General features: G+C 44.5%; 1 protein-coding gene across 2 annotated transcripts in view; it reads left to right on the top strand.

The window, feature by feature from the left end:
• The window catches only part of DTD1 (D-aminoacyl-tRNA deacylase 1), a 34,754-nt gene extending 10,727 nt beyond the window's left edge, over positions 1-24,027 (top strand). Inside the window, exons 4-6 of one of the 2 annotated variants that reach the window (XM_067292624.1) lie at positions 1,657-1,754; positions 20,667-20,843; positions 23,422-24,027. In XM_067292624.1, coding sequence (XP_067148725.1) covers positions 1,657-1,754; positions 20,667-20,822 — 254 coding nt within the window. In that variant the 3' untranslated portion in view covers positions 20,823-20,843; positions 23,422-24,027. Of the gene's footprint in view, positions 1-1,656; positions 1,755-20,666; positions 20,844-23,392 lie in introns of both variants that reach the window. The other variant, XM_067292625.1, reaches the window with a different exon arrangement.
• The last annotated feature ends 1,388 nt before the right edge of the window (positions 24,028-25,415 follow it).

Genomic DNA, 25,415 nt, shown 5'->3' with positions numbered 1-25,415 from the left:
CATTTTTTACTGTTGCTTAGAGCCATTCACACTCCTTTTCACAGCAATGCTTCCTCAGTCTTGCTCTTCTCCCCTTCCCATTGGCGTTTATGTTGCTGTGGCTCTGCAGTCATCAGCCCAGGACCTTTTTCCTTGGCTGCTGGACCATCGCCAGCAGTCTCTTCTGCAGTGCTGTAGTGTTTGGCTCTGCCAGAGCTGGTATCTCTCGCTCCTGTGGTGGCTTGTGGCATGCAGCCTTTGGGAAAGCAGTTGGGCAGTAAATCTGTTGTGGAACATGCCAGGGAGGAACTGAAAACTCTTCTGGAGGAATTTTTCCCCAATAATACGTTCATGAAGAACGAATACAGTTTGGTTTGACCTCTCCTCTCGGACACGTCACATGTTGCCACGTAAAACTGCCATGTAGCTATACAAAGTCCAGTGCAAATATCCCCAGTGGCTCTACTTAAGTTTGAGCCTGCTGCTTTCAGCATGTTCTTGCTCACTGTCCAAGGTGGTACTGGAGGAGGTTTCGGTTGTGTTGCTGAGCAGTCTCCGGGCCCACGTTTCCAGTGAGCGAGACTATTCCAGTCTTTGGATAACTACTGTCTGCTTGCTGCAGTATTCCTTTCCTTTTTTCAAGCTTTGGTATCTATGTGGTGGTATCTGGTCTTGTTTCTGTCTCTAAAGGGAAGGTCTGGAAAGGTGACTCATGTCTGTGGGGCAGGAGAACAGAGTACCTGGGACTGAGCAATCACATTGACTCAGCCAGGGATGGGGCGAATTTGAGGGGCAGAAAGCTGGACTAGAGAAGATGGAACAAGGATGGTTACACAAAGAGAAATGAGATTTGAGAGAAAAAGAAAGCATAAGCAGAGGTGGGTTTTGCAGAATTTGTAGGATAAAAATGTCACGGGTCTGTTGTGATAGAAGCTGTTCAAATGCTTAGCAAAAAGAAGTGGTCTGTGCCTCAGCTGATGTGCTAATAAATGCTGTTGATGACCAATGACATAGATGTTTCTGATTTCAGAAGTGTATTCCTGTGAAGTAGCAGGGTTGAGGGAGTAGACACTGTCTCTGTCTTGTCTTTTTTTTTCTTTTTTTTTTTTAAGAACTCTGATAAAGAATGATTTAGGTTTCAGACAGGAACATAGAAATTACTGTATCATATTGTGATTGAACTGCAAACCAATGTCCCCTGCTCTAAAGTATTCAATGTCATATGCTTTTGAATATATATATATACACACACACATATATGTGTATATATATATATATATATAATATATATACACATATACTTTTTTTAACCTTTGCCCATGTATGAGATTTCTTCAAAACATCTACTGGTTAGCTGTGCTGGATCCCTAGGCTTAACTGTTACGTCCTTTAAAATTTTATCTTCTGCCTTAACTGAACTTTGAATGCTTTGATTATCTGTAGAATTGTTTTGTTTTGCAGACACCTCTGCATTTAGCTGTGTATTTCCCATCTCTGAATATCGGACCACAGAGCTAGGTGCCTGTAGACTGTTTTTTCTCAATAGCTTTGTGCAGTTTGTTAGTTCGATATCCTTTTATTTATTTATTTTGCTTTTTAGTAGCATAGCTGGGAAAGTTTTTGTTGTGTGCCGTGCTTTCCAGAGCCCTCAGCGCTTCTTGTCTTTTCCCTTTTCAGATGGTAAGTTTGGCGCCTACATGCAGGTACACATCCAGAACGATGGTCCTGTAACAATAGAACTGGAGTCCCCAGCTGCCACCGTTGACCCTAAACAGGTAAGCTAGCCGATGGATCTGTCTGGAAGGGGTGGGTGTAGAGGCCGTGCCTCCTCTGAGGCCTTTTTTTGGTGCAGGTGTGTGAGAGTGTTGCATGGTCCCAGGGAAGCATTCCTGTTATGAAGCAGTATAGCTTCCCTTGGGCATGAGGACTTTGTGCTTCCTGTGCAACCTCTGAAAGGTCAGATAATTACATTGTTTTCTTCAGTTTGGTGGCCTCCCCAAAACTGCCTACTGTCCTGGTAAAGGTTGTGCCTGTGTCATGCGGAGCAGCTTTTTACAGTTTATTCTTGCTCGTCATTAAAGCTGCTTTTTAATCATAACTCACTGACAGTGTTTTTAATGCACCTGACTTTTTTTTAATGAAGTCTCTTGACATTTAGGGGCTTCTGTATGTGGATGGCTGGGTGGAGTGATTAAGTGAAGAGCTGCCTCTCTCTGAGAAATGAGAGAACAGCCAAATTAAGTCCTGAACAGCATCTGGAGTGGAGAGGAGAGTAGTTCTGCTGAGGAACAGCACAGACAATGCTGGAAACCAAAGGCAGTGAGGAGATCTTCCTATCTTCTAAACACAACTGTGGCCAATTTTTCCAGGCTGAAAGGGAAGGTGTACTTGTGGGATTTTTATTCCCAGCTATGCTTAAGAGAGGGCACACAAACCCTATCTGTGCAACACTTCGCTTAACCTAATAAGTCCATCCAGTCCTGCTTTGTCCCAAACAGGTGTTCCTGCCAACTTACATGGCCAGTGGGAAAACAAGATAAAATCACTTTGCTGATGGGGTCTGGCCTCAAGTCACTGGTCATTACTCTTCCGTGTTAAAAATCAGACATTTGGGTTTTCCAGGCAGCCGTATATGTTTATGCCTGCTCTTTTAAAGCCTGCTTATTGGTTCTGTGATAATTGCAGTGCAACTGGTAGCTGTAGTGCTGACATCTGATTGCTGTATGCTTGTGCCACTTTTTCTTTCACAGAATCACAGAATAGTCGAGGTTGGAAGGGACCTCTGGAGGTCATCTGTTCCAACACCACTGCTCGAGCAGGGTCAGTTAGAGCAGGTGGCCCAGGGCCATGTCCAGTTGGGTTTTGAATATCTCCAAGGATGGAGACTCCACAGCCTCTCTGGGCAATCTGTTCCAGTGTTTAACCACTCTCAAAGTGAAGAAGTGTTATCCTATGTTCAGATGGAATTTCCTGTATTTCAGTTTGTGCCGTTGTCTCTCGTTCTGTCACTGGGCACCACTGGGAAGAGTCTGGCTCCGTCTTCTTGACCACCTCCTGACAGATATTTAGACACATGGATAAGATCCCCCCTCAGCCTTCTCTTCTCCAGGTTGAACAGTCCCAGCTTGATCAGCCTCTCCTTGTAGGAGAGATGCTCCAGTCCCTTCCTCATCTTTGTGGCCCTTTGCAGGACTCGCTCCACTCTGTCCATGTTTACGTTGTCCTAGGGAGCCCAGAGCTGCACTCCGGACTCCACGTGTGGCCTCACCATTACTAAGTTAACGGGAAAGATCACTTTCCTTGACCTGCTGGCAATGCTTTTCCTGATGCTTTCCAGGATGCCACTGGCCTTCTTTGACACAAGGGCACATTGCTGCCTCATGATCAGGTTGGGCACCACGTCCCCCAAGGCCTTCTCGGCAAAGCTGCTCTCCAGCTTCTTGGCCCCTAGCGTGGGCTGGTTCCTCCCCAGGGGGGCAGGCCCTTTCCCTTGGTGCAACTGCAGGAGGTTGCTCTCTGCCCATTTCTCGAGCCTCTGGAGGGCCTTCTCAAAAGCAGCACACCACCTTGGGGCATTAGCCACTCCTCCCAGTTTGGCATCCTCTCTGACCTTGCTGAGAGTGCATTCAGTCACATCTGCCAGGGCGTTAATGAAGATGTTAAACAGTCTTGACCCCTGGCGGACGCTTCTGGTGGCTGGGCTCCAGCTGCACTTTGTGCTCCTGAGCACAACCCTCAGAGACCAGCACTTCAGCCAGTCTTCAGTCCACCTCACTGACCACTTATCTAGCCTAGTCCCTGCTTCCACCTCTTGTACACTTCCTTTCTGTGTCTGAGTTTACTCAGGAATTCCTTGTTCATCCATGCAGATCTCCTGCTACCTTTGCTTGATTTCCTGCTTGCTGGGATAGACCGTTCTTGACCTTGGAGGCGGTGATCCTTGAATATCAGTCAGCTCTCTTGGATCCCTCTTCCATCCAGGGCAGTATCCCGTGGTATTCTTCCAAGCACGTCCCTGAATAGGCTGAAGTCTGCTCTCCTGAAGTCCAGGGTTGTGATCCTGCTATTTGCCCTCCTCCTCCTCTCAGGATCCTGAATTCCACCATCTTGTGGTTGCTGCCTCCAAGGCTTCCCCTGACTTTGGTATTTTCAACCAATTCTTCCTTCTTTGTGTGAGGTCCAGCAGAGCGCCTCTCTGTCATTTCCTCCATCACTTGTGTTAGTAAGGTTTCATCAATGCAGTCCAGAATCCACCTGGATTGCTCATTGCCCTGCTGAGCTGTCACAGATGTCAGGATGGTTAAAGTCTCCCATGAGGATCAGGGCCTGCAAATGTGAGGATTCTTCCAGCTGCCTGAAGAAGGCCTCATCTGTTTCTTCTTCCTGATCAGGCGGTCTATAGCAGACACGCACCATAATGCCACCCGTGCTGGTCTGCCTGCTAATCCTGACCCATAAGCTCTCAGCTGGCCCCTCACCTGTCCCCAGGGAGAGCTTCATGCATTCCAGTTGCTCTCTCACATGAAGGGCAAATTCTCCTTAATCCTTCCTCAAGTCCACATGATAAAGCGGTGCAGTTTATCATGGCAACCAAGAGGATCATATTGATACATAAGATAAAAGCGTAGCTGATCTAAGCTTATACTGGCTCTTATATCTTCTAGGCTTTAATTTTGCCAGCATTTTGCCATTTTATTTTTTGATGGGCAGACTGCTGTCGCAGACCAGTTGCACACAAACAACTTGTCTTCTTGGGAATGCTGGATGGCACATAGGGCACTAGGTGGCAGCAGAGTCATTTCTTCGGAAGTTGTGTGTTCCTCCACAAGTTTCTGTTTGTTTGTCCTCTGTTCTTACAGAGGTTGTGAAAAATATTGAGAATTCTGTGTGTGCTAGGACTTCTGCATACCTGAAGGTATCATACTAAAGGCATTTGGAGTCTAATGGGAAGAGAGCATAGGAAAACCTAAAGAGGCATCTCTTCCACAGTGGTTTCTCCTTAGAATTAGGAATTGCTGCATTGAAAGAGGTTGCCAACAGAAAAAAGGTCTTCATTGAAAGGGCAAGCACCAGAGGAGAGAGAGTCCACAGAGCAATCTGGTGACTTACAGGACTTCCTTTGAGGGCTCAGTGAGTCTTTGAGCTTCATGATGCGTAGACAAATCTGAAATAATAAATATCATCAAGATAAACTTTCTTTTTTTGCACATCCTATCTCAAACCTCTTAATGATTTTCTCAGTTAAAAATATTCATAACAGAATAAAGCAATGCTGTACTGACAACTGATTTATCTTGAGCTGTCTTTGCTGAAAGCAAGGATAGCATTTGCTTTGATTTTAAAGACAAAAGCAGAAGTTGAATGAAGAAATCAGATAAAAATAGAAGCAAATTGATCCTAGTGCTAATGCAATATAGATTATTTGCTATTTTGGCATTTGGTACTTTAATCATTTAGACTCTTCTGTACAATTTCCCTTTTCTTCTCAATGTTTGAGCAAAGAAGTAAAATCAATAAGTATATACAGTTGCTCTTTACATTCATGGAAGAAAGATGGGGGACCTGTAGAGATCACCTGTTCTGTCACCCTGTCCAACAGTCAGACTAGCCTGATCAAATTTGTCTGTGTCAGGGGGTTGCCTGTCTTATTCTCAAAAACCTCCAGGGATGGAAATGCCAGTCCTTCCCTGGGCAATCTATTTCAGTTCTTTACAATTTCACTATTAGGCTAAATATTAAGAAAAACTTTAAAACTCTTGTGCTGTTTGAACCTGTAATTAATTGTCTTGTTCCCCGTGGTCTTAGACAATTTACTTCGTGTTTGATATTGCTTATTCACATGTATGAAGAGAGGAATGGTGTCTTTTCTTGCTGGTTGCAAATTGTCAGAAGAACACCCCTTTTTGTGCAAGGTATGGTTTTGAATTCAGCCTGGTAGTTACTTTGCATAACCGGCTTTCCTCTCCTATGTGCTGTGCAAATTCTGTTTCCACCACTTTCTTGTTACAAGGCTAGAGAGCAAGTTGATCACCACTTCCCCTCTTATTTACTACTTTTGGGGAAACTGTTAACCCCATGACTTCATCTGAAGTTACTTCCCAGAGCTACAAAAAACTAATTGTATGGAGACGTTGCAAGTAACGTGTTAACTTATTGATGCATGTTTTAATTGTATTTAAGGATAGATTTCCTTCCTGAACCTTTCTTTGCTGAAAGGTTAGTCTTTTCTGTTGTCAGAGACTGTTAGTTCAGCTGTCCAAACATCACCAGCTGTACTCCTTTTGGGAGATCTGAGAAAATCCTGAAGGAACACTGATAACTGATTAAGTAGAAATCTTCTTCTGCTGAAGAAGGCATTGATGAAAAGAAGTGGAGAAGAAAGGTGCAGGGAAGAGGGTTGGGGGACAAGTGTTGCAGGACTATTTTAAGCATGGGATTTGAATTTTGGGGTATTACTGTCTCTTAATTGGATTTCTGAGATTAAAGACATGCAGAAAATGCAAGACTGGAATTCATTGGCACCCACTACACAGCACAAGTCCCAGTTTATGGTCCTCTGTTCCATCTCCCTAACTCAGGTGTTACCTAAATAGCAAAACCCATCCAATTCTGTTCCATGCTTCTGGAATGACAAATACTTTGACTTCTCCATCTTATGGCCCCTTGGCCTTCCTGAACTATTCCACACTTACCTACTCTTAATCTGAATCCTTGAGATTTGGTTTAGTCTTTCTGTTTAAACCATGAAGCGTCTATAACCAAGAATCTGGACTGAAGTGCTGAACAGAACATCTGTAACAGTAAAACTGTTCCACTCTTCAGAGCACTAATGAGACCACACGTTTAATTTATTTCTCAGATTGCAGCTGGATTTCCACCTCATTTCTCTCCTTCCTCCCCTGAGTTATAAGCACAGCTTGCAAAAGGCAAATAGGAAATTTTTATTCCATAATGAGCTAAGCAAAATGTATCTAGTAATGTAACTTCTCTGCAACTTCTGTGCAGTCAAATAGTGCCTTGTTCAAAGCATGTTTTTTGTTTCTTTCTGACACTGTATACAAACACAGTGATATTTGTGTATCTATCTGAATTTCTTATAAGGTTTATTAACAATTGCTTTAAGATGTTCTTCGTTATGTATAAACTTTGTGTTTGCACAAATGACTTAATTCTAGCAGATTTTGATGTCTCTTTTGATTTGATTGCATTTAAGGAGGTAAAAGAATGCTAGGCTTATAGGACAGCTTTGAAAAGCTTATGATAATCACCAATGTAAAATGATGGAGGGCTGTCCTTGTTTCCTTCAATGGCTCTGTCATGGGCCATAATACGAGTGATGAGTCTGCCCTTTTTGGCTGTCTTACTTTCTGTATTAAGCCTTTGGAATTTTCAGGGAAAGGTTCTCATAGATTTCATCCTTGTAGGTTTAATGTGGTGATGAGCCCATTGGGAGGTTATGGGGTATTGCAGGTTGTGGTGACATCTCAGCGTGTTCGCAGGGCATAATTTGGTAATCATCACTCTGCAAGGTCTGTTGGTGTGAGAAGTCACTTTGGAGGTGGTGGAAATGCTCACGCACCCCTTGCTAGAAACGTGCCTGCAGCTGGGTCTCCTGCGATCCAGCCAAAGTAACCCATTTCCTTAGCCAGCAGTAGCTTGAGCTCGGAGTACTACAGATAACCCAAAAAGCTATCATCGAGCGTTAGTACTGGTCATTCTCTGTTTTGCTTTCAATAGATAGCTGAGGGTTGAAAAGGTCCTGATGCCAAACTTCAGTTGTGTTCTGTTAGCTTCTTGTTGGTCATCAGGATTTGGGCATAATAATGTGCAGTGACCTCCCTGTCCCTGTCTATCGTTGTATGATGGGGGAGAGGCGGAAACTTAAATGCTTAAACTCAACATGATCAGTAAGTGCATTTAAGGTTGCTTCTGTTATACTTTAAATATAACCACTGTTGTTTGTTGAGCAAAATCCTCAGGACTGGTAATGTATCCTCAGTTTAGAAAAGTTAGAGAATAAAACTAATTTTTCTAAAAAAGTGTTGTCTTTTGTTTCTTTTCAAGACTAAGTTAATGTGTAAGTTAACTGCGCATGCATATTCTTGGTATCAGCTAGAAGCATCTGAAGGCACAGAGGCCAAACTGAGGGTGAGCTGAGCACTGCCAAAACAAGTCTAGAATCAGAGCTTTTTAAGAACTCTTTTTATTTGACTGGTTACGCATTAGTATTGCTTTTTTGTTACTAATATAAAAATACCAATGTTGCCACCTGGAGTCTTTTGAGTATGTGTCACTAAATATTGTGGTTTTCTTTACAAAATGCAGTCATCTTTTCTAATGCCAGGGAGAGCCTGAAATTCTTTTAAACATTGGATTTTTTTAAACTCATGCAGTTAGGATTTTTGTCTGTGTCAGCTCTGCAGACGGTCTGGGATGTGAAAGTTGAACTAGACAATTATTTTGTTGATGAAGCAAAATTTGGCACAGAATCCCTCTTGGGGTAGGTTTTATTCTTTGGTCCTGTCACTAGTTTGAGAAAATAAATAATTTGGTACCAAAGCAGGCAGATTTCATCCAAGTCTGCGTCCTGCAGTTGGGTTCTCTGATATCTGAAAAGGAACAAATGCCACTGTGACCTTTCCTTTGGAGGAAGGAGCATCTCTTCTTGCTGATTCCCTGCTCTCACAGAAAGGGTGGTAACCAAATACCTCTGATACCACTTTCTTCAGTTGAAAGTGGCCAGTGGAAAAGTGCTGAGGGGGCAGATGAGCGCACAGTATTTTCTGTATCAAGCCAGGCCTTGTGTTCAAGCTGCTGTGTCTCTGAATACATAGCTTGTTTTGGCCTTTTTTATTTACAGCTTGCTTTCTAAAACCTGTTTTTTACCTGGCTCTGTCAAAGTTATCAGAAAAGATGATCCTTGCTTACTAGACAAGTATGATGAGTTGTTTGATTCAGTTTGATGAGATAAGTAATAGGCTGGATAACACTGGAGTAGTTTGCAGAGATTTAGGACCACAGTGTATTCTGTTTAGGAACACACTGAAATCTAGAGATTTGCAGGATATATCAGCCACCAGCACTAACTAGTGAGTTGTTTGCTGGTATTTTGCTCTGATGATAAATGTCACCTATTTAGAATATGAAGAACTATGTCTTTCCCTGCAAAGCACATTTTCAAAATAAAAAGTATGGAAACTTTTGTTGTATGTGTACATATATATATATATATAAAATCTATTAAAATATCTATAATTATATAATGTACAGTATATAAATATGTAGGATATTAACATAATTTTTATATATATAGAAATATGCATATATACATGTGCATGCAAACACACATATATTTAAAGGACATAATGTCCAGACTAGTTGTAACATATGTTTTGGTAAATTAACCACAGATCTGGAGAGGTATTGGATTATATATAGATGTCTTGATGAGTCAACTCTCAGACATTCCCTTTCTCACAAGCCACTGTAGCATCTGAGCTCCTCCCAGGTATTTAAAAATAGGAATAATCTTGTTCTTCCTTTCTTTCTTTGTAGTATATAGGGTGAATGACTTGATTAATTTTATTAGGATTTTTTTTCTTTTTTTCTTTTTATTGCTCGCTCATTTGTTTTACGGGTCCGTAGTGCCTTTCTGTCTGGAAGGTGTTTGCCTGAGGGCATTTCAGGCAAAGAAATGAGTTTTGCAATTAGCTCGGAGAGCTGGAAGCTCCTTAGGTGGTAGTTTTCCTTCCTGGAGAATGGAGAAGAAACATTCCTGCTGGAGAAAGTTTCTAGCAGCGAAGAGGCGAGGGGAAACACCCCACTGAATAAATAACCCTCTGCTTCCCTTGGCATGAAAGGAAGCCTCTTGAAGTGCCTGCTGCCCTGGGGTCACTTGGGCGCACACCGCGTGGGCCCTGACGCTTTGTGGCTCTGGGTTCAGTAGGAGTTCAAGGAGCTTTATGGACAGGAGTCACTTGTGTCTCGGAGCACGTGGGTGAAGAAGGGAGGTAGCACCTTCACAGAAGTGGAGACTGGCTCTGCCATTTGCTCCTTAAGTGAAGGAAACATGGGCTATGTAGTCCTCACTCCTTTTTTTGTGTGGTTTTGTAAGAAAATAAGGCTTCTGCAGTTGTCTGTCTTCTTTCTTGCTGCTTGTTCAAAGTCTTCAAGGCAGTTTCAGCTAAATTTGACAGAGGTTAGGAGCTTTTCAGTTCTGAAATGCCTAACAAGTCTTGCAGAAATCAGGTTGTCAGAGAAAACCTAGTAGTGCATTCATACAGTCAAAAGATAATCAGCTCACCTTTTATTAGACAGAGGAGAATCCACAAAGGGAAAAAGACTTTGGGAATTAGGCTGCATTCATTCCAGAACAACTATTTAAAAATAGTCCATATTCATGGAATTACTTGTTCAAAGAGGACTGATTCCATCAGAAAGTCAGAGGTAAATGGTTTTCACCCACAGAAATGTTTTTTTTTTTTACCCTATGATGCCATTTACATTTTCTGTGACTGTCTTGAAAGGCCAATCAACTTAGTAACAGTTGCTGCTGGAATTATACTCTATGCTATTATATCGGTATCTGAAAATTACTGAAATTTGGCTCTTACTTCTGCATGTTATCTTTCTAGAATTCGCCTTTTATCTGCTTTTATAAAAGGTTGCTTTTTATGAGGGATTTACAGTATTTGTGCCTTCGTTCCACTTCTGCACATGCAATCAGTCAAGATAAGCATTTGTATATGCTTGTAAGCTGTGTTTTATTAACAAATAGTTTATCTGCTTCTGTGAGAGCTCAGAAGTAAGATAAACTGAGGACTGTATCCTGAAAGTATTCTTCCTTGAGTCCTAACTAGCTGAGCATTTAAAAATGAAAAGATGAGGGGCTGCTAACTTTAAGGATTTTGCTCCTGTAGAATAGTGTTTTGGTAAAGGGGCATTTTAATGCTTTTAATGCTAGGGATGCTTTTCCCTAGATCTGGCAGATAGGCTTTTATGGCCTTTGGAAGATTTGCTGTACTCGTGGTCCTTGAAGAGTTCAGAGCATCCCCCCCATGCGTGGGCCAGCTCTTGCTTGTGCTGCCAGGTTGCACGGACTTGTCTGGTGCTCACAAACTGACTATAAACCAAACTTTCTGTGTGACTTGGGGCAGGTTTCTCTTGATTTAATTTTTTAGCAGCATTGCCTAACAGCACTTTCCTCCAGCTTCACTGGCACACAGCATCTCTCCAAATCAGACTTTGGGTCTCTTTCTCTCTTCCCTTTATTTTACAGTTGGAAAAGCTGCACAGAGATAGTTTTCCCTGGGACTTTAAGCTCAGCCTTTTTGCCATGGGACCCGTTTCAGAAACATTTGAGAGATATGTGCCCTCCTCCAGGTAGTTATTGTGTGACCATTCACCCCGTGATACGGTCAGACACATGTGAACATCCCACTGCTGGGCTAGACATGTATTTTATATATATATACATATTGATATAACCCAATGCTTGTGTGTTTGCTAGGCCACGCAGCCAGCTCTGCATCCAACAGATGGCAAGGGAGGCTTGGGTTATTCGGGGTGTCTTGGCATGCCTTGGTCCCATAACAGGAGGAGGGGCAGCAAGCCTTCAGAAGAGGTGGTAGGGTGAATTCCCTGTTTAATGTGAAGTCTGATTCTGCTTTAGTCTCTCTTCCTCATCGCCTTCCTTTCCTCTTTCAAACTCCTTCATCAGCGAAGGTGAGGCTTCGTGGGCAGTATGTGCTTAGGGCATTGTCCTTCATCCTAAGATCAGGTTGCACCAAACGTCTTCTTACCAAGTCTAGGCCAGTGACCTTATGGACCGGATGGAGGACAGCCAGTGTCCTCGTGTAGGCTGCTTGAGCGGGTTCCAGACAGTGTATATATGAGAATAAGAATAACGAAAGTTTGCTTGCCACCTTTCTGAGACGTGCTGTCCCCATACATTTCATGAGCCGCCCTCGGTCCTGACATATCGTGGTGCCTGACGTGTGCCATTCTTGCTCGTCACGGAAACCGATGAGCTCTTGCGGTGACAAAGGCATGGATAAACCAGTCCAGCCACATGTGCTTTGGAGGCACAAAGAATTTCATCTATGTCACCTTTCAAAGAACCGCAGTTACTTGAAGATTGGTGGCGCTTTTAACTGAATATCTTTTCTAGCTCACAGTGGGACCTTAAGACATAGTGTCAGAGGCACTGCTCTTTATGACACTTAAACTGCTTCTCACAATATTGTTTGACGCATGTGCCAGCATCTGTCATACGAGTTTTGGGATGAAGAAGAACCAGATTTAAATTCGTCACTCTCTTGCTTCTTCCCTGCCCACTGCGTTACTTTTTGCTCTGATACAATCTGTTGATTTGCTTGTAGCATGAAAACTAAGGCTCAGAAATGGTGGGATTTTTTGCCTTTTGGCTTTACTTTAGGAAGAAGAGATAAATAAACCACCCTGCAATGCTTAATATAATGTTGACAAAAAGAGATTAGACAAATAAGTGCTGATGAATAAATCTTTTGTCATTGGACGTGACAGTGAATTTTTTTTTTTGAGTGGTTATCTGTGGTTGTAATTGATAACCTGATCTTTATAATTCCTTAGTAATGGTTTCATTAGTGCTATGCCTAACTAATCCAAATGTATTTTTATATACTCCTTGTGCTACAGAGTTATAAATAAATTGCTTACAAAATTAATCCATAAAATAAATGTATTTTCCTCATATGATGAAAATATATATAGAGAAAGAGAATCTCCCTGCTACTTGTGAAACCTTAGTAAGCAGCAGTTGCTACTACAGTTTAATTTGTTGTAAACTGCTCAGTTCTGTTTTGATCTTAGTTAATAGTAAGTAAATAATTTGAGAGTATAAAGTAAATCAGAAGTTTCTTACACCTCCAGTACCTGCTGATTGCTGGGCCTTTTCTGAAGACTTGTGATTTGCAAATCTGTTCGAATTTTTCTGGACATGTGAATGGAATAATAGAGAAAGAAAAAACAGCTGACATTTAATTGAGCTGTCAAAGCACGTTTGTGGTAAATCTGTCATACAAAGAGTTTTATCTGAAAGACAGATTAAAGCCATGGATTATAAACTGGATAAAGAAAAGTGGAAACACGAAGGCCTAAAATGGCAAAGGGTCAATATAAGGATGCCGTGACTGTGTTCTGGGTTTGATAATAGTGACTACATTTCATTATGGAAATGCTGGGCACTTAGCAGCAAGACCATAGGATTCATGCTGACAATATATATGTATTTTTTACAAGAACAGGAAAAAATAGGAGACATTTCCCGGCAATGTGGGCAAATCAGCTGCATGTGTAACATCTGTATGGAAAACTTCAATATAATGTGTGTTATAACGAGTAATCTTTGAGTGTGAGGGTAGATCAGGTATTTCTTTTCATTTTGGGTTATGACACAGAAAACAAAAGGACTTTTGTTAATATTCTAGTACAAATCACAGGCACTGTAGTTTCTAACCTCAGTCTGTGAAGCAATGTTGGATACTTTTTGATGTTAAGTGCACCCATTTGGATAATACTGAATAATATTTGATTTTCATGGATGAAGAGAGGACCTGTAGAAATCATACCAACAGTTACATTCCTGGTGAAGCAACATCATAACCAATTAGGATTAAGAAAAAATTTTATGCATCTTTTGGTCACTCTACATCCACCTACAGTGTAGTCTGGGGAAGAGAGGGAGGTTTCAATCTGGTTTCCTTGAGCAATGAGCCTTATAAGTCATATATATCAGTGTGTCTCCTTCTCTTTCCCTCAATAACTTTTGAATTTGCAGGCTAATTGCAGCCAAGGTTTGGAAAAGCCAAGGTTTCCAAAAGTTTAAGAGTTTAATTTATAGGAAACAAGTCCCATGAAAACTCGTGCCCCTTGCATCCCTTAAGAGATGAGGGGATTGACCCAGGAGAATGGTGCTGGAAACAAGGCTGTGTTAATTCTGCTGCGCAGAGAACAATTTGCTGATAACTTCTTGGCTGATGGTAGAGACTAGTTAATCTGATCTGGTCATGGATATGATTGCAGGATTGTCTCTGGGTAAGAGATGTGTCCTCTTATCGCTTCCTTGTTTCCTTCCATCATACACAAACTTAAGACTATGTGTAAAGCAGCTATGAACTTCTGCTTTTGGTATTCCATGTTTCTTGTGTTTTCAATACAGAGAGTGCAGGTGGGCTGTGAAGGCCTTTTCTGGGGCAAGGGCAGCACAGCTGGTTGCCTAAGCAGTAAAATATTCCACTATTGCTTGAGCAGACAACTGATCCTGTGGGCAACATCCCACTTTGGAAAGCAGCCTTCTGCTGTGGAAACAAGCATGAATCTTGCTGGGAGCACTGTCTGAGCATATGGGGTCTTGGGGGAAGTTTTTCTGCTCCTTTTAGAATTACTGTACTAGTTTCTAAAATTATCATTTGGTATAAGCCTTGGTATGTGGATGTATACTACCAGCACCCATAGAGAACCTGTAGTTGGTAACTATTTGATAAAATTGGTGGTTATAGAGGCCAGCGCTAAGAGCGTAGCAGATTTCTCTGCTCTTTCAATGAGGTTTGATGTTGTCATTGCTGAGTTTAGGTTAGCTGTGCCCAGAATGCTCTGTATGTTTATATCCCGTTTTGGGGAAAACAGGGGAGGCAGGAATTTGTAGCTAGTAGAAGCCAGACAGAAATGGAGCAGGAAGAGGTTTTAGAGGGTGTATGGAGAGGTGGCACGATGACAACTCAAAGAATAAAAAGTTTTGAAAGCATTATGGATAGTTACGGAATTCAGATTGGAAATATTCTGTGCAATTTTAATACTTCTAATAGGGTAAAGAATATAGCAGTTTTAGTGTTTAATGCATAAATGGTAATTGAAGACTGAATTGATCTCCGTGGGCCTGTTTGTTCCAATACTAACCAGAAGGAAATAAATTAAAATTTATTTTAGATCACGTTTTGAAACAGGACACTTAAAGTTTGTCCCAGCAGTCTTAAATCTAATATTCCCAAGCTTTGGAGCACTTTATTTTTGTATTATATGATTATACTCTTATAGCAACAATCTATGTGTGTTGAATTATTCCAGTAACTTCCAATAATTCATTATTTATTGCTGTTACCATTTTTTTTCTTCTGATTATAGATGGTTTGCAAATGTATCTTGTTTTGTGCAAGTGTATATATTCATGTGGACAAATACTTGAATATGCTCCTATCTAACCATTAGATAAAGCTGTTTATTGTGAGCCAACTAGAAATGTGTCTTTACAGTGGAGGAGGTCTTTGAGGAATAAACATTGGCTGTTTTTGCCTGTTGTAAGATCAGTTTTATGAAACAAACTCTTTAGCTTTGCATACAGGTATTTTTGGTTGAAAACCACGGGTCAAACTTCTGATATGCAGGTAGATCTCATTTTAAATGATCTGTGTGCATATAAGGGTGTTGACAGACAAGCTCTGTTGCATCTTGCAGGGGCAGCCTACAATGCCGGCTCCATCCCTTTGCAGAGCTGATGGCAGGGAACGTGCGCCTGACACCTCTGCTGTTGCAGATCGTCAGCCAACCAACCCCTCAACGGCAAATGCAGGCAAAAGCCCTGAACTGTGAGCTGGACTGGCTGGGGCACGGGCACACGTTCCCATCTGCTGGTCCTGCTCTGGGTGAGGGAGCAGAAGGGGACAGTAGCAAACAGCTGGTGAAGGGACGAAAGAAATACATGAGACAACCATAGCTGAGCTGTCAGTGCAGAGCCCTGAGTCATGTGGAAAGCAATTAAGCAGAAAATGCTGGGGACTGTTTCACTGCCCACAGACCAAGATGACCACGTGCTTTCGCAGCTCCGTTACTATATGCTTTAGATCTGCTCTGGTGGAATCCACATCATTAAAGCATTTCCCTATTCCTCTTCCCTGCTAACACCACCAAAATGAGGGTGGATATCCTATGTTGTAACACTGCTAGTGCACTGAGATCTCTTCTGTAGCTGTTTTAGATGGCCGAGCACCTCTCAGTCCAGCCAGCAGTCAGATCTTTGTTCCTGGTTGCAACCCATTCGGGTTGGTGTTGGATCAATGAGTAAAGTGTTATATCTTGTGGCTAGTCCAACAGGTTCTTTTGGAAGTCATTTTAGAGCAAACATGATGATTGAACTACTGGGAGTTACAAATTATTTTCCTTTCAAGAAATGTTAGGCATGTTTGCTGGGGTAGAGGGAAGTGGAAGCAGCAAAAGAAGGGCAATGCTGTAGCCACATAAAAACTTGGTGGCTGAGAGACAGTGAAAGACCCTGCTTGAGAAGCAGAAATGCTAGCATCAACTCTTAAAACAAAAGTTTTACATAGTTTCAGGAACTATTTTTTTGCCTTTCAGTGAATTTTGTCTGTAATGAGCTTTAAATGCTGTTGCAAAAAAATTTCAGACAATATACAGATACATTGTATTTTCTCACAGAATCACAGAATCGCTGAGGTTGGAAGGGACCTCTGGAGATCATCTAGTGCAACCCCCCTGCTCAAGCAGCGTCACCTAGAGCACGTTGCACAGGATCGCGTCCAGGTGGCTTTTGAAAATCTCCAGAGAAGGAGACTCCACAACCTCTCTGGGCAACCTGTTCCAATGCTGTGTCACCCTCACAGTGAAAAAGTTTTTTCTCATGTTCAGATGGAACTGTCTGTGTTTCCGTTTGTGCCCGTTGCCTCGCGTCCTGTCGCTGGGCACCACTGACAAGAGTCTGGCTCTATCCTCTTGACACCCTCCCTTCAGATACTTGTACACATTAATAAGATGCCCTCTCAGTCTTCTCTTCTCCAGGCTGAACAAGCCCAGCTCTCGCAGCCTTTCCTCATAAGAGAGATGATCCAATCCCCTAATCACCTTTGTAGCCCTTCGCTGGACTTGCTCCAGTAGTGCCACATCCCTCTTGTACTGGGGAGCCCAGAACTGGACGCAGGACTCCAGATGTGGCCTCACCAGGGCTGAGGAGAGGGGGAGGATCACCTCCCTCCACCTGCTGGCAACACTCTTCCTGATGCGCCCCAGGATCCCATTGGCCTTCTTGGCCACAAGGGCACATTGCTGCCTCATGGTCAGCTTGTTGTCCACCAGCACTCCCAGGTCCTTCTCCGCAGAGCTGCTTTCCAGCAGGTCAACCCCCAACCTGTCCTGGTGCATGGGGTTATTCCTCCCCAGGTGCAGGACCCTGCACTTGCCTTTGTTGAACTTCATGAGGTTCCTCTCCGCCCACCTCTCCAGCCTGTCCAGATCTCTGAATGGCAGCACAGCCCTCTGGTGTATCCGCCACTCCTCCCAGTTTTGTATTATCAGCAAACTTGCTGAGGGTACACTCTGTCCCTTCATCGAGGTCATTGATGAATAAGCTGAACAAGACTGGACCCAGTACTGACCCCTGGGGGACACCACTAGCTACAGGCCTCCAACTAGACTCTGCGCCGCTGATCACAACCCTCTGAGCTCTGCCATTCAGCCAGTTCTCAATCCACCTCACTGTCCACTCATCTAGCCCACACTTCCTGTGCTTCTCTATGAGGATGTTATGGGAGACAGCATCAAAAGCCTCCCTAAAGTCAAGGGAGACAACATCCACTGCTGTCCCCTCATTTACCCAGCCAGTCATCCCATCACAGAAGGCTATCAGATTGGTTAAGCATGATTTCCCCTTGGTGAAGCCATGCTGACTACTCCTGATCACCTTCTTGTCTTCGTGTGCCTGGAAATGGTGTCCAGGATGAGCTGCTCCATCACCTTTCCAGGGATGGAGGTGAGGCTGACTGGCCTGTAGTTGCCTGGGTCCTCCTTCTTGCCCTTTTTGAAGACTGGGGTGACACTGGCTTTCTTCCAGTCTTCAGGCACCTCTCCTGTTCTCCATGACCTTTCAAAGATGATGGAGAGTGGCCCAGCAATAACATGCATCAGCTCCCTCAGCACTCGTGGGTGCATCCCATCAGGGCCCATGGATTTGTGGGTGTCAAGTTTGCTTAAATGATCTCTAACCCACTCCTCCTCCACTAAAGGAAAGTCTTCCTTTCTCCAGACTTTCTCTCTTGCCTCCAGGGTCTGGGATTCCTGAGGGCTGGCCTGAGCAGTAAAGACTGAAGCAAAGAAGGCATTCAGGAACTCTGCCTTCTCTGCATCCTTCGTCACCAGGGCACCCACCCCATTCAGCAAAGGGCCCACATTTTCCCTACTCTTCCTTTTGCTACTGATGTATTTGAAGAAGCCCTTCTTTTTGTCCTTGACATTTCTTGCCAGATTTAATTCCAAACGGGCCTTAGCCTTCCTCGTTGCATCCCTGCATACTTGGACAACGTTCCTATGTTCCTCCCAAGTGGCCTGTCCCCCTTTCCACTTTCTGTATACTTCCTTCTTCTGGTTGAGTTTTGCCAGGAGCTCCTTGCTCATCCATGCAGGTCTCCTGCCTCCTTTGCTTGACTTTCTACTCATAGGGACGCACCGCTCTTGAGCCTGGAGGAAGTGATGTTTGAATATTAACCAGCTCTCTTGAACGCCCCTTCCTTCTAGGACCCTAACCCATGGGATTCCTCCAAGCATGTCTCTGAAGAGGCCAAAGTTTGCTCTCCTGATGTTCAGGGTTGCGATCCTACTTAGTGCCCTGCCTCCTCCTCGCAGGATCCTCAACTCCACCATCTCATGGTCACTGCAGCCAAGGCCGCCCCCCACCTTCACATCTTCAGTCCTTCTTTGTTTGTTAGTACAAGGTCCAGCAGCACAGCTCTCCTTGTTGGCTCCTCCACCATGTGTGTCAAGAAGTTGTCACCAATGCTCTGCAGGAACCCCCGGGACTGTTTGTGCCTAGCTGTGTTGTCTTTCCAGCAGATATCAGGGTGGTTGAAGTCCCCCATGAGAACCAGGGCCTGGGATTGTGAGGCTACTTCCAGTTGTCTGTAGAAGGCCTCATCGACTTCCTCTTCCTGATCAGGTGGCCTGTAGTAAACACCCACAACAGTGTCACCCATGCTAGCCTGCCCTTTAATCCTTACCCATAAGGGTGGACAAGCCTTGGCAGTCTTTCCATGACATCTCTCACACAAGCCCCTGGCAGGCCACAAACCTCTCTAGACATGAGCTCAGGTCGGCAGATAGGTGCCTCCGTCCCCTGCAGCAGGGAGTCCCCCACAACAACCACCCGCTGCTTCTTCCAGGCGTTCCTGCAAGGCACAGGGTCTGTTGTTCCAGGTACTTCCCTTGCAGCCATGCCCATCTCCTCATCCTGGAGGGCACCAAACCTGTTCTTCAAATGCAAGTCTTCAGGAGGAGTAGGAGCCTTTCTCCTCCCATGAGCAGTGACCAGCTTCCAGCCACCTTCTACAGTGTTATGATGTACCATTTCACACGGCACAGAGCCCTCCAGCAACTCCACTGCAGTGGGGGGTTGGGACTCCCGAAGCTGCACAGTCTCCGAGAATACCCTGTCTATCTCTTGCTCATCTTCTCGGATGCTGTGCAGCCTACTGACCTCATTTTTACTTCTCATTCCATATAGTAAAAGTAAACTATTTGAGCTCATGAAATAGATAAGAATATGCAGTGTCTGAGTAGATGTCTGCCTGTGCAGGATCTTGTCTCCAACAGCGGCCAGTAGCAGGTGTTTGAGGAGGGAGTGCAAGAGTGGCATAAGGAGCAGGGGGATGCTGGGCATCCTCCAAAAGCTCTGCAGTCTGCACTCCAGGCTCTTACTGACGCAGAGCATCTTTTACACATCTTCCACAAGCTTGGCTAATTCATAATTTTCACACGTAATCTGGCTTGCTTGATTTTATGGAGATGTCACCTCAGAAGAGATCTGCTGGCCATGGAATTGTGATTTATGATGAGTATGCTTTGTCTTGGGGGGGACTGTGGTGGAAGCAGTTGAGAAAATCCGTAGATTATGGAAACTAACCAAACCGCTAAACTGCACAGGGAAGTGTCCGTAGTCACTTAAGTAGCTGTTGGTTGTAGTGTCTCCAAAGCTTACTGCAGCCTGCTTCTCTGAAAAATGGGAAAGAGACGCAAAAGTGACAGCTATGTGCAACTTAGTTTCCTTCTTTCACTAACATTGAAAGCAGCTCTACTGAAAGCTGGCCAGTTTGTGTTAGCAGAGGGTTTTGTCCAGCCTGATTTGAAATGGGTATTCTGTGTGGTGCCATGGATCATATGCCTCTTTCTCTGTAGAAATAAATCTATTCTTGTTGGAGGTCTCGTGTGCTAGTTTGCTGACCTTGGAATATGCCTGTTGTCAGAAACTTTGAAATTACAAAGCTGCATCTTGAAACGCAAAAATGAACCACAGTTTGGTGGAATTCAGCTCCCTTGCTTGGTTGTTGTAATTTTTCCTTTCCCATCTTGGCAGATTGTGTTGGGTGGAAAAGGAACTCTGAAATGTGGAGAGTAGTCCTCTGAATACGTGCACATCGCTTTCATGCTCAGGGGATGATCATGTTAGTTTATAACAGTTCACTGTCTTACCAGATATCTGAAAACTGAAGCCTTGGGCTTTTTTCATCTATTTACTGAGATATGTATTGGTATCATAAGTCTGAGTTGCCAGTTTTCTACAAATGCTCAAATTTATGGTCTTTAGAAGTACTGTATTGTGAAATGATAGTTCTGTTCCATGAAGTGTTTTGTCCTTCTCCTTGCTTTGTGAATAGCTGACAAAACTTGAAAAACAACAACAAAGAAAAGAGAAGACCAGAACCAAGGTACCCTCTGAATCAAGTAGAGAAAGAAATGCCCCCCGTAACAAGGATGACCCCAGCGCAAGCAGCGGAGCAGAAGGAGATGTGTCTTCAGAGAGAGAGCCTTAGCTAATCCAAAGCAGGCCTCAGGTATGGCTCTTCCAGCCCTCTGTAAAGCTGGGTCCTACTGCTTGGCAGTCTCTAACAGCACCTGGAGACTGCAGAGAGTTACCTTGAAAGTACTACAAGGTGAAATTCTCATAATCCTGTTAGCTCTGTGAAACCTGCAGGGCTGCTGGCGGGAAACCTCCTCTTCTGTGTGCAGTGGATACCTGGAGTTTGCTCTGAAGTAGCCAGCTCCAGAAGATTACTGCTTTTGATTTTAGAGTATTTAAAGCAGTATCTAGGGTTTCTTTAAGCTTCTTAGCAGGGCTTTTTCTCCTTTTTGCATTTACAACCATTAGTAAGTTTTGAAGCACATGCTACAGTGGGGATGGGAAGGCCTTTGCTGACACTGACTCAAAAATTTGCTTTCGGGGATCCGGGGGGAGAGCTCCAGTAGTGCCCAGTCCAAGGGGAAAGTGGGCGAGAAGGTGTGCTGACTAAGGGCTGCTGTTACACAAATTTTGGAGGAGGCTGCAGTAACTTAGATAAGTGTCTCTAACGTAATTCCACTAGCCCTCAAAACATCCCAGGACTGGAAGAGTCCGAATTTGGGTTCAAGCCATCCTTGGCTGCAAGTACTGTTCTGTACCTCCTTCTGGTGTAATGTGAGCTTTTACCCATAGGAGCTAAAGTCGAGGAAGCTGCATGAACCCTGGCCTTAGAGCAGTGGCTGCTGCCAGTGGTACCAGTAGAAACCCCAGTCAGCCACACAGCCAAATTCACTAGACAAAGTCCATGTTTGAATTTTAAACAAACACAGGTGTGACTTCTGGCAAAGGTCTGCAGAAGTCATTGCTGCAGGGACAGCAGGACAGAATGGATGTATTTCAGGTGCATTGAGCCTCCTTTAGATGCTCTGTATTTTTGGTCTCCATGTGTGCATAGAGTCTGGGTCCTGGCTGCCCCGTCTAGATGACTGGATATCTCAAAATCCTGATTGCATGTTCAGCGTTCTGGGCTTCCCCAAGATGAGATTTTTAGGTGGAGGGAGACACAGCTGAAGAATACAGGTTATATCTTAACCCTGTGTGTTCTGGTCTGAGTTTTGCCTTTCCTGCTCCTTGCTTGTCTAACAGCACAGGAGGCCTGGAGAATGCTGGGGAGACTTTCCCCTTGTCTTACCTTCTGGTGCCTGACTCTGCAGTGATTTTGGACTGCTGGAAGGAGAAATGGCCCTGCAAAATCCTGTGACAGTCTCAGTAGCATTGTGATGATTTGTTCTTACTGCACGTTGCAGCTGCAAAGCAACTTGCTGTCTGTCTGTAACATGTGTCTTAAAGAACACACAGCAGCAGATGTTTTGGGGGCTTTCTTGAAAAGTCATAACTTGTGCATATTTTGGTCAATTTTCATGGAGACACCTGAAGATACATCAGCTGATTGTAAGGGAGGCCTTCTGCCACACTTCGGGTGGCTGCTTCATAGCATGGATGCACTAGAAGTTCTCCTGTAATAAAAACGTAGGGTTTTGCCTCCCTCAAAAGATGGGGCATGTTGTCCCTTCTTCCAGTATGTCCAAAATGGCAGCACTTTTCTAGCTGGGCACCATGAGTATCACCCATCCTCCCTTAAAAATGAAATTGAGCGTAATGCAACGTTCTGTTCCATCAGGAATGGAAAAGTTCTACCAAGGTAGCTGGCTGGACAACTGAGAACATCCCTGAAAAGTGGGACTTAGTAGAAATGTTACAGTCTGTGGTATCCTTAGAAGTGCATATGCATGTATGTAATATTGCAAGGCATTTTTTCAGATTTATGAATAATGAGCCATACAGCCCTGAGCATTTCTCTCAAAACAGAACACCCAAATCCAGGCACTCAAAATGTGATTTAAACTCAAAATATGAAAAGCAGACATCATTCTACCTAGTTTTAGGTATTAAACTTTCCCCTTCTTGCTTTTAATAATCAGTGGAGAAGAAATTCCCTCTGGATGTATTCATCTCTCTACTGACTAGAGAGTGAACTGCAGGTTACTGTGCTCCTAGCATAGCGCATGAATGCAAGACGCATGAATCTGGGCAGAAAAGGATGGTCATGTATTTCTATTCATAACTGGATTGCAGTCAAAATTGGATTGTCATGTAATGCAACAGCTGGAATCACGTGCGCTCCTGCTCTCTTATGCTTTGTGCTTCAGAGCAAGTAAGCCCTTCCTGTTTTAATCTTGGAGAAGAGTAGCCACACAGGGAAGGAGATGTTGTTAGAAAGTAAAGCAGAAAAGTACTACTTCTCAGCAACTGTCAGCCTTGCTGCTGTGCTGCAGGAATGCAAGGTGTCATTTGTCCCGTCCCCTCCCCAGCTGCTGTTTATCGGTTGTGTGTTGAGATAAGAACACTTTAGCAGACAGGCGTTCATATGCCTTCTGGAATACTTTGATGAGTCTCATCTTTTCAATAGTGTTTGAAAATCTGGTGACCTGAGGAATGTTATATACTGATAATTCAGCATTAATTTTCATGCTGTGACAATAAGTGAAGATACTTTTCTTTATGTAAGTTGAAGGAATCCTGTACTTTCTGTTCTGTTTGTAGTCATGTTCCTGTTTGTTTGCCCTCAACAGTTTCTTGTACAAAAGCTACACTGGATTCTTGAAGAGAGACCTAAAAGACATTCAGCTCAGCACCACTCTTCTAGGACTTTGGAAAAGAATGAAAAATGGGGAAGTGGAATGAAGACGATCCATAGAAACCGGTATCATTCTGTATTGAAACAACCAAAGCAATGTTATCAGATTCAGTTGTTAATGTGTAGCTTCAGTAGTAAAAAAGGACTTGTAACATTTGTGTGTGTGTATTTTCACATGACTGCTGAATGAAGGATGACTGTAGACAGATTGTAGCAGAACAGTCTCTCTCAGTACATATGCTCCATTTCAGAAAGAAATCAGGGTTTTTCCTTAAAGTTAAACTTGAATTCTGAAAATTATTGAGCAAGCTTGTATTTGGATTCTTACAGTGTCCTGTGCTGCCCGTTTCCATGGCAGTGTGTATGTCTATGTATATTTTGGTATACTGTTCAGCTGCTATGTAACACCAAGTTAGGCAGTCCAGTCTTTCTGCATGGATTAAGATATTTAAAAAAAAAATGGCCGCCAGTCATTTATCATGTGAACCACGTGTCTTGTAAACTTTTTTAAAACCAGGAAAGACTTTATTAAAGAAATGATGCTAGCTGAGTGCTTCTATGTGTTTGCCTGTTGCACTGGGGAAGAGGCAGCAGTGTGCCTAACAAGGCAACTCATCCAGAGCAAAAAGAACAAGCCAAGAAACACGTCCTCAGGCAACTCCTCCACCTCTCTAATGTGACTACGTGATGGTGCGTGAATGTTGTGAGGGGCATGGCGATTTTGTGCCAATGTCTGCATGGGCATGGTGTGTGTTTGGGAGGAGCGAGTGGAAGCAGAGAGGGGCAGTTCTCTTGAGGCTGCACTTGGCATGCCGCTGCTACAGCGAGGGCTGAAGAGGGCTTCTTGGCAAGGCCTTGTTGGTGGGGGAGCCGTTTCAGAAGCTCTTGCACGCTGTGCCCATCTCTGCGTGCTGCAGAGTTGAGAGTTGTGTTCTCATTAGCGCCTCATGCCCCTTTGTGCGGTGGGCAGAGCGAGCGTGGGCTTTGTCCCTGCAGCATGGGGGCGGATGGATGGGGGAGCTGCTGCCCTTGGGCAGAAGTGTCCTGGCGCAGAGTCCCCACGGAGCCCTTTTTCTTCTGGCCAAGCTGAGCCTGCCCCTTGCCACTGCCTTTGGGCAAAGAGACAGAAAAAGGAGGGTGGCAACAGGGCAACGTGGGGCCAGAGCACTAGCATTGGGTGTGGTGGTGTTTTGGGGCACTTTGAGGTTTTTTGGCACTTTGGCAAGGCAGCAGCTTCTTCCCTCTTTGCTTTGCATGGCAGCTGAGTGCCTGCCTTCTTCCTTGTGGGGTGTCCTTGCATTACAAAGCCTTTGGGAGAGCAACTCTCGAGTGCTGGAGAGGACTGGAGAGGTGGGGCTGAGGCAGGAGCAGTGTCTGGGTTTGTGAGCGGGGCCTTGTGCCTGCGCGCGGCCCTTGTGCCATGCTTGTTGGCGTGCCAGTGGCGGGGTGGGTGCGTCTGGGGCCGGGGCGCTTGTCCCTCTTGCCGGGGAGATGGTGCCTGTTGCCGAGGCCACTGTCAGCGTTGCGCAGGGTGGCAGCGAGTTCCGTGTTCCGTGTTCCGGTCGGCGTGGAGGGAGGCTGCCCTGGCTGCAGGCTTGGTGTCCTGCTGGGCAGCCGGCGTGCTGGCGGGGGGCCCAGCACCGTCACCGGCCTGCGGTAGTGCGGGGGGCGCTGAGCTGTCTCTGGGCATTGGGGCAGAGGGAGCTGTGGGCATTTCCTCACGGCAACTTCTCTCCTCCTTTGCTTTGCTTTGCTTTGCTTTGTGCAGCGGCCGAGCGCGGCGCTGAGCACCTCCCGAGGACAGGCCGGGCCCACGCGGCGCAGGCGAGCGTGCCGGCGTTGGCATGTGGAGGGGGCCTGTGCTGTGGCACACGTAAGCAGCCGCGTGGTGGGCCCCGGAGGGTTGGGGGTGATGGGGGGGGTGGGAGA

The sequence above is a fragment of the Apteryx mantelli genome, chromosome 3 (assembly GCF_036417845.1).
Source record: "Apteryx mantelli isolate bAptMan1 chromosome 3, bAptMan1.hap1, whole genome shotgun sequence".
NCBI lineage: Eukaryota > Metazoa > Chordata > Aves > Apterygiformes > Apterygidae > Apteryx > Apteryx mantelli.
The sequence above is the reverse complement of the archived record's forward strand: the minus strand, read 5'-3'. Positions and strand labels throughout refer to the sequence as shown.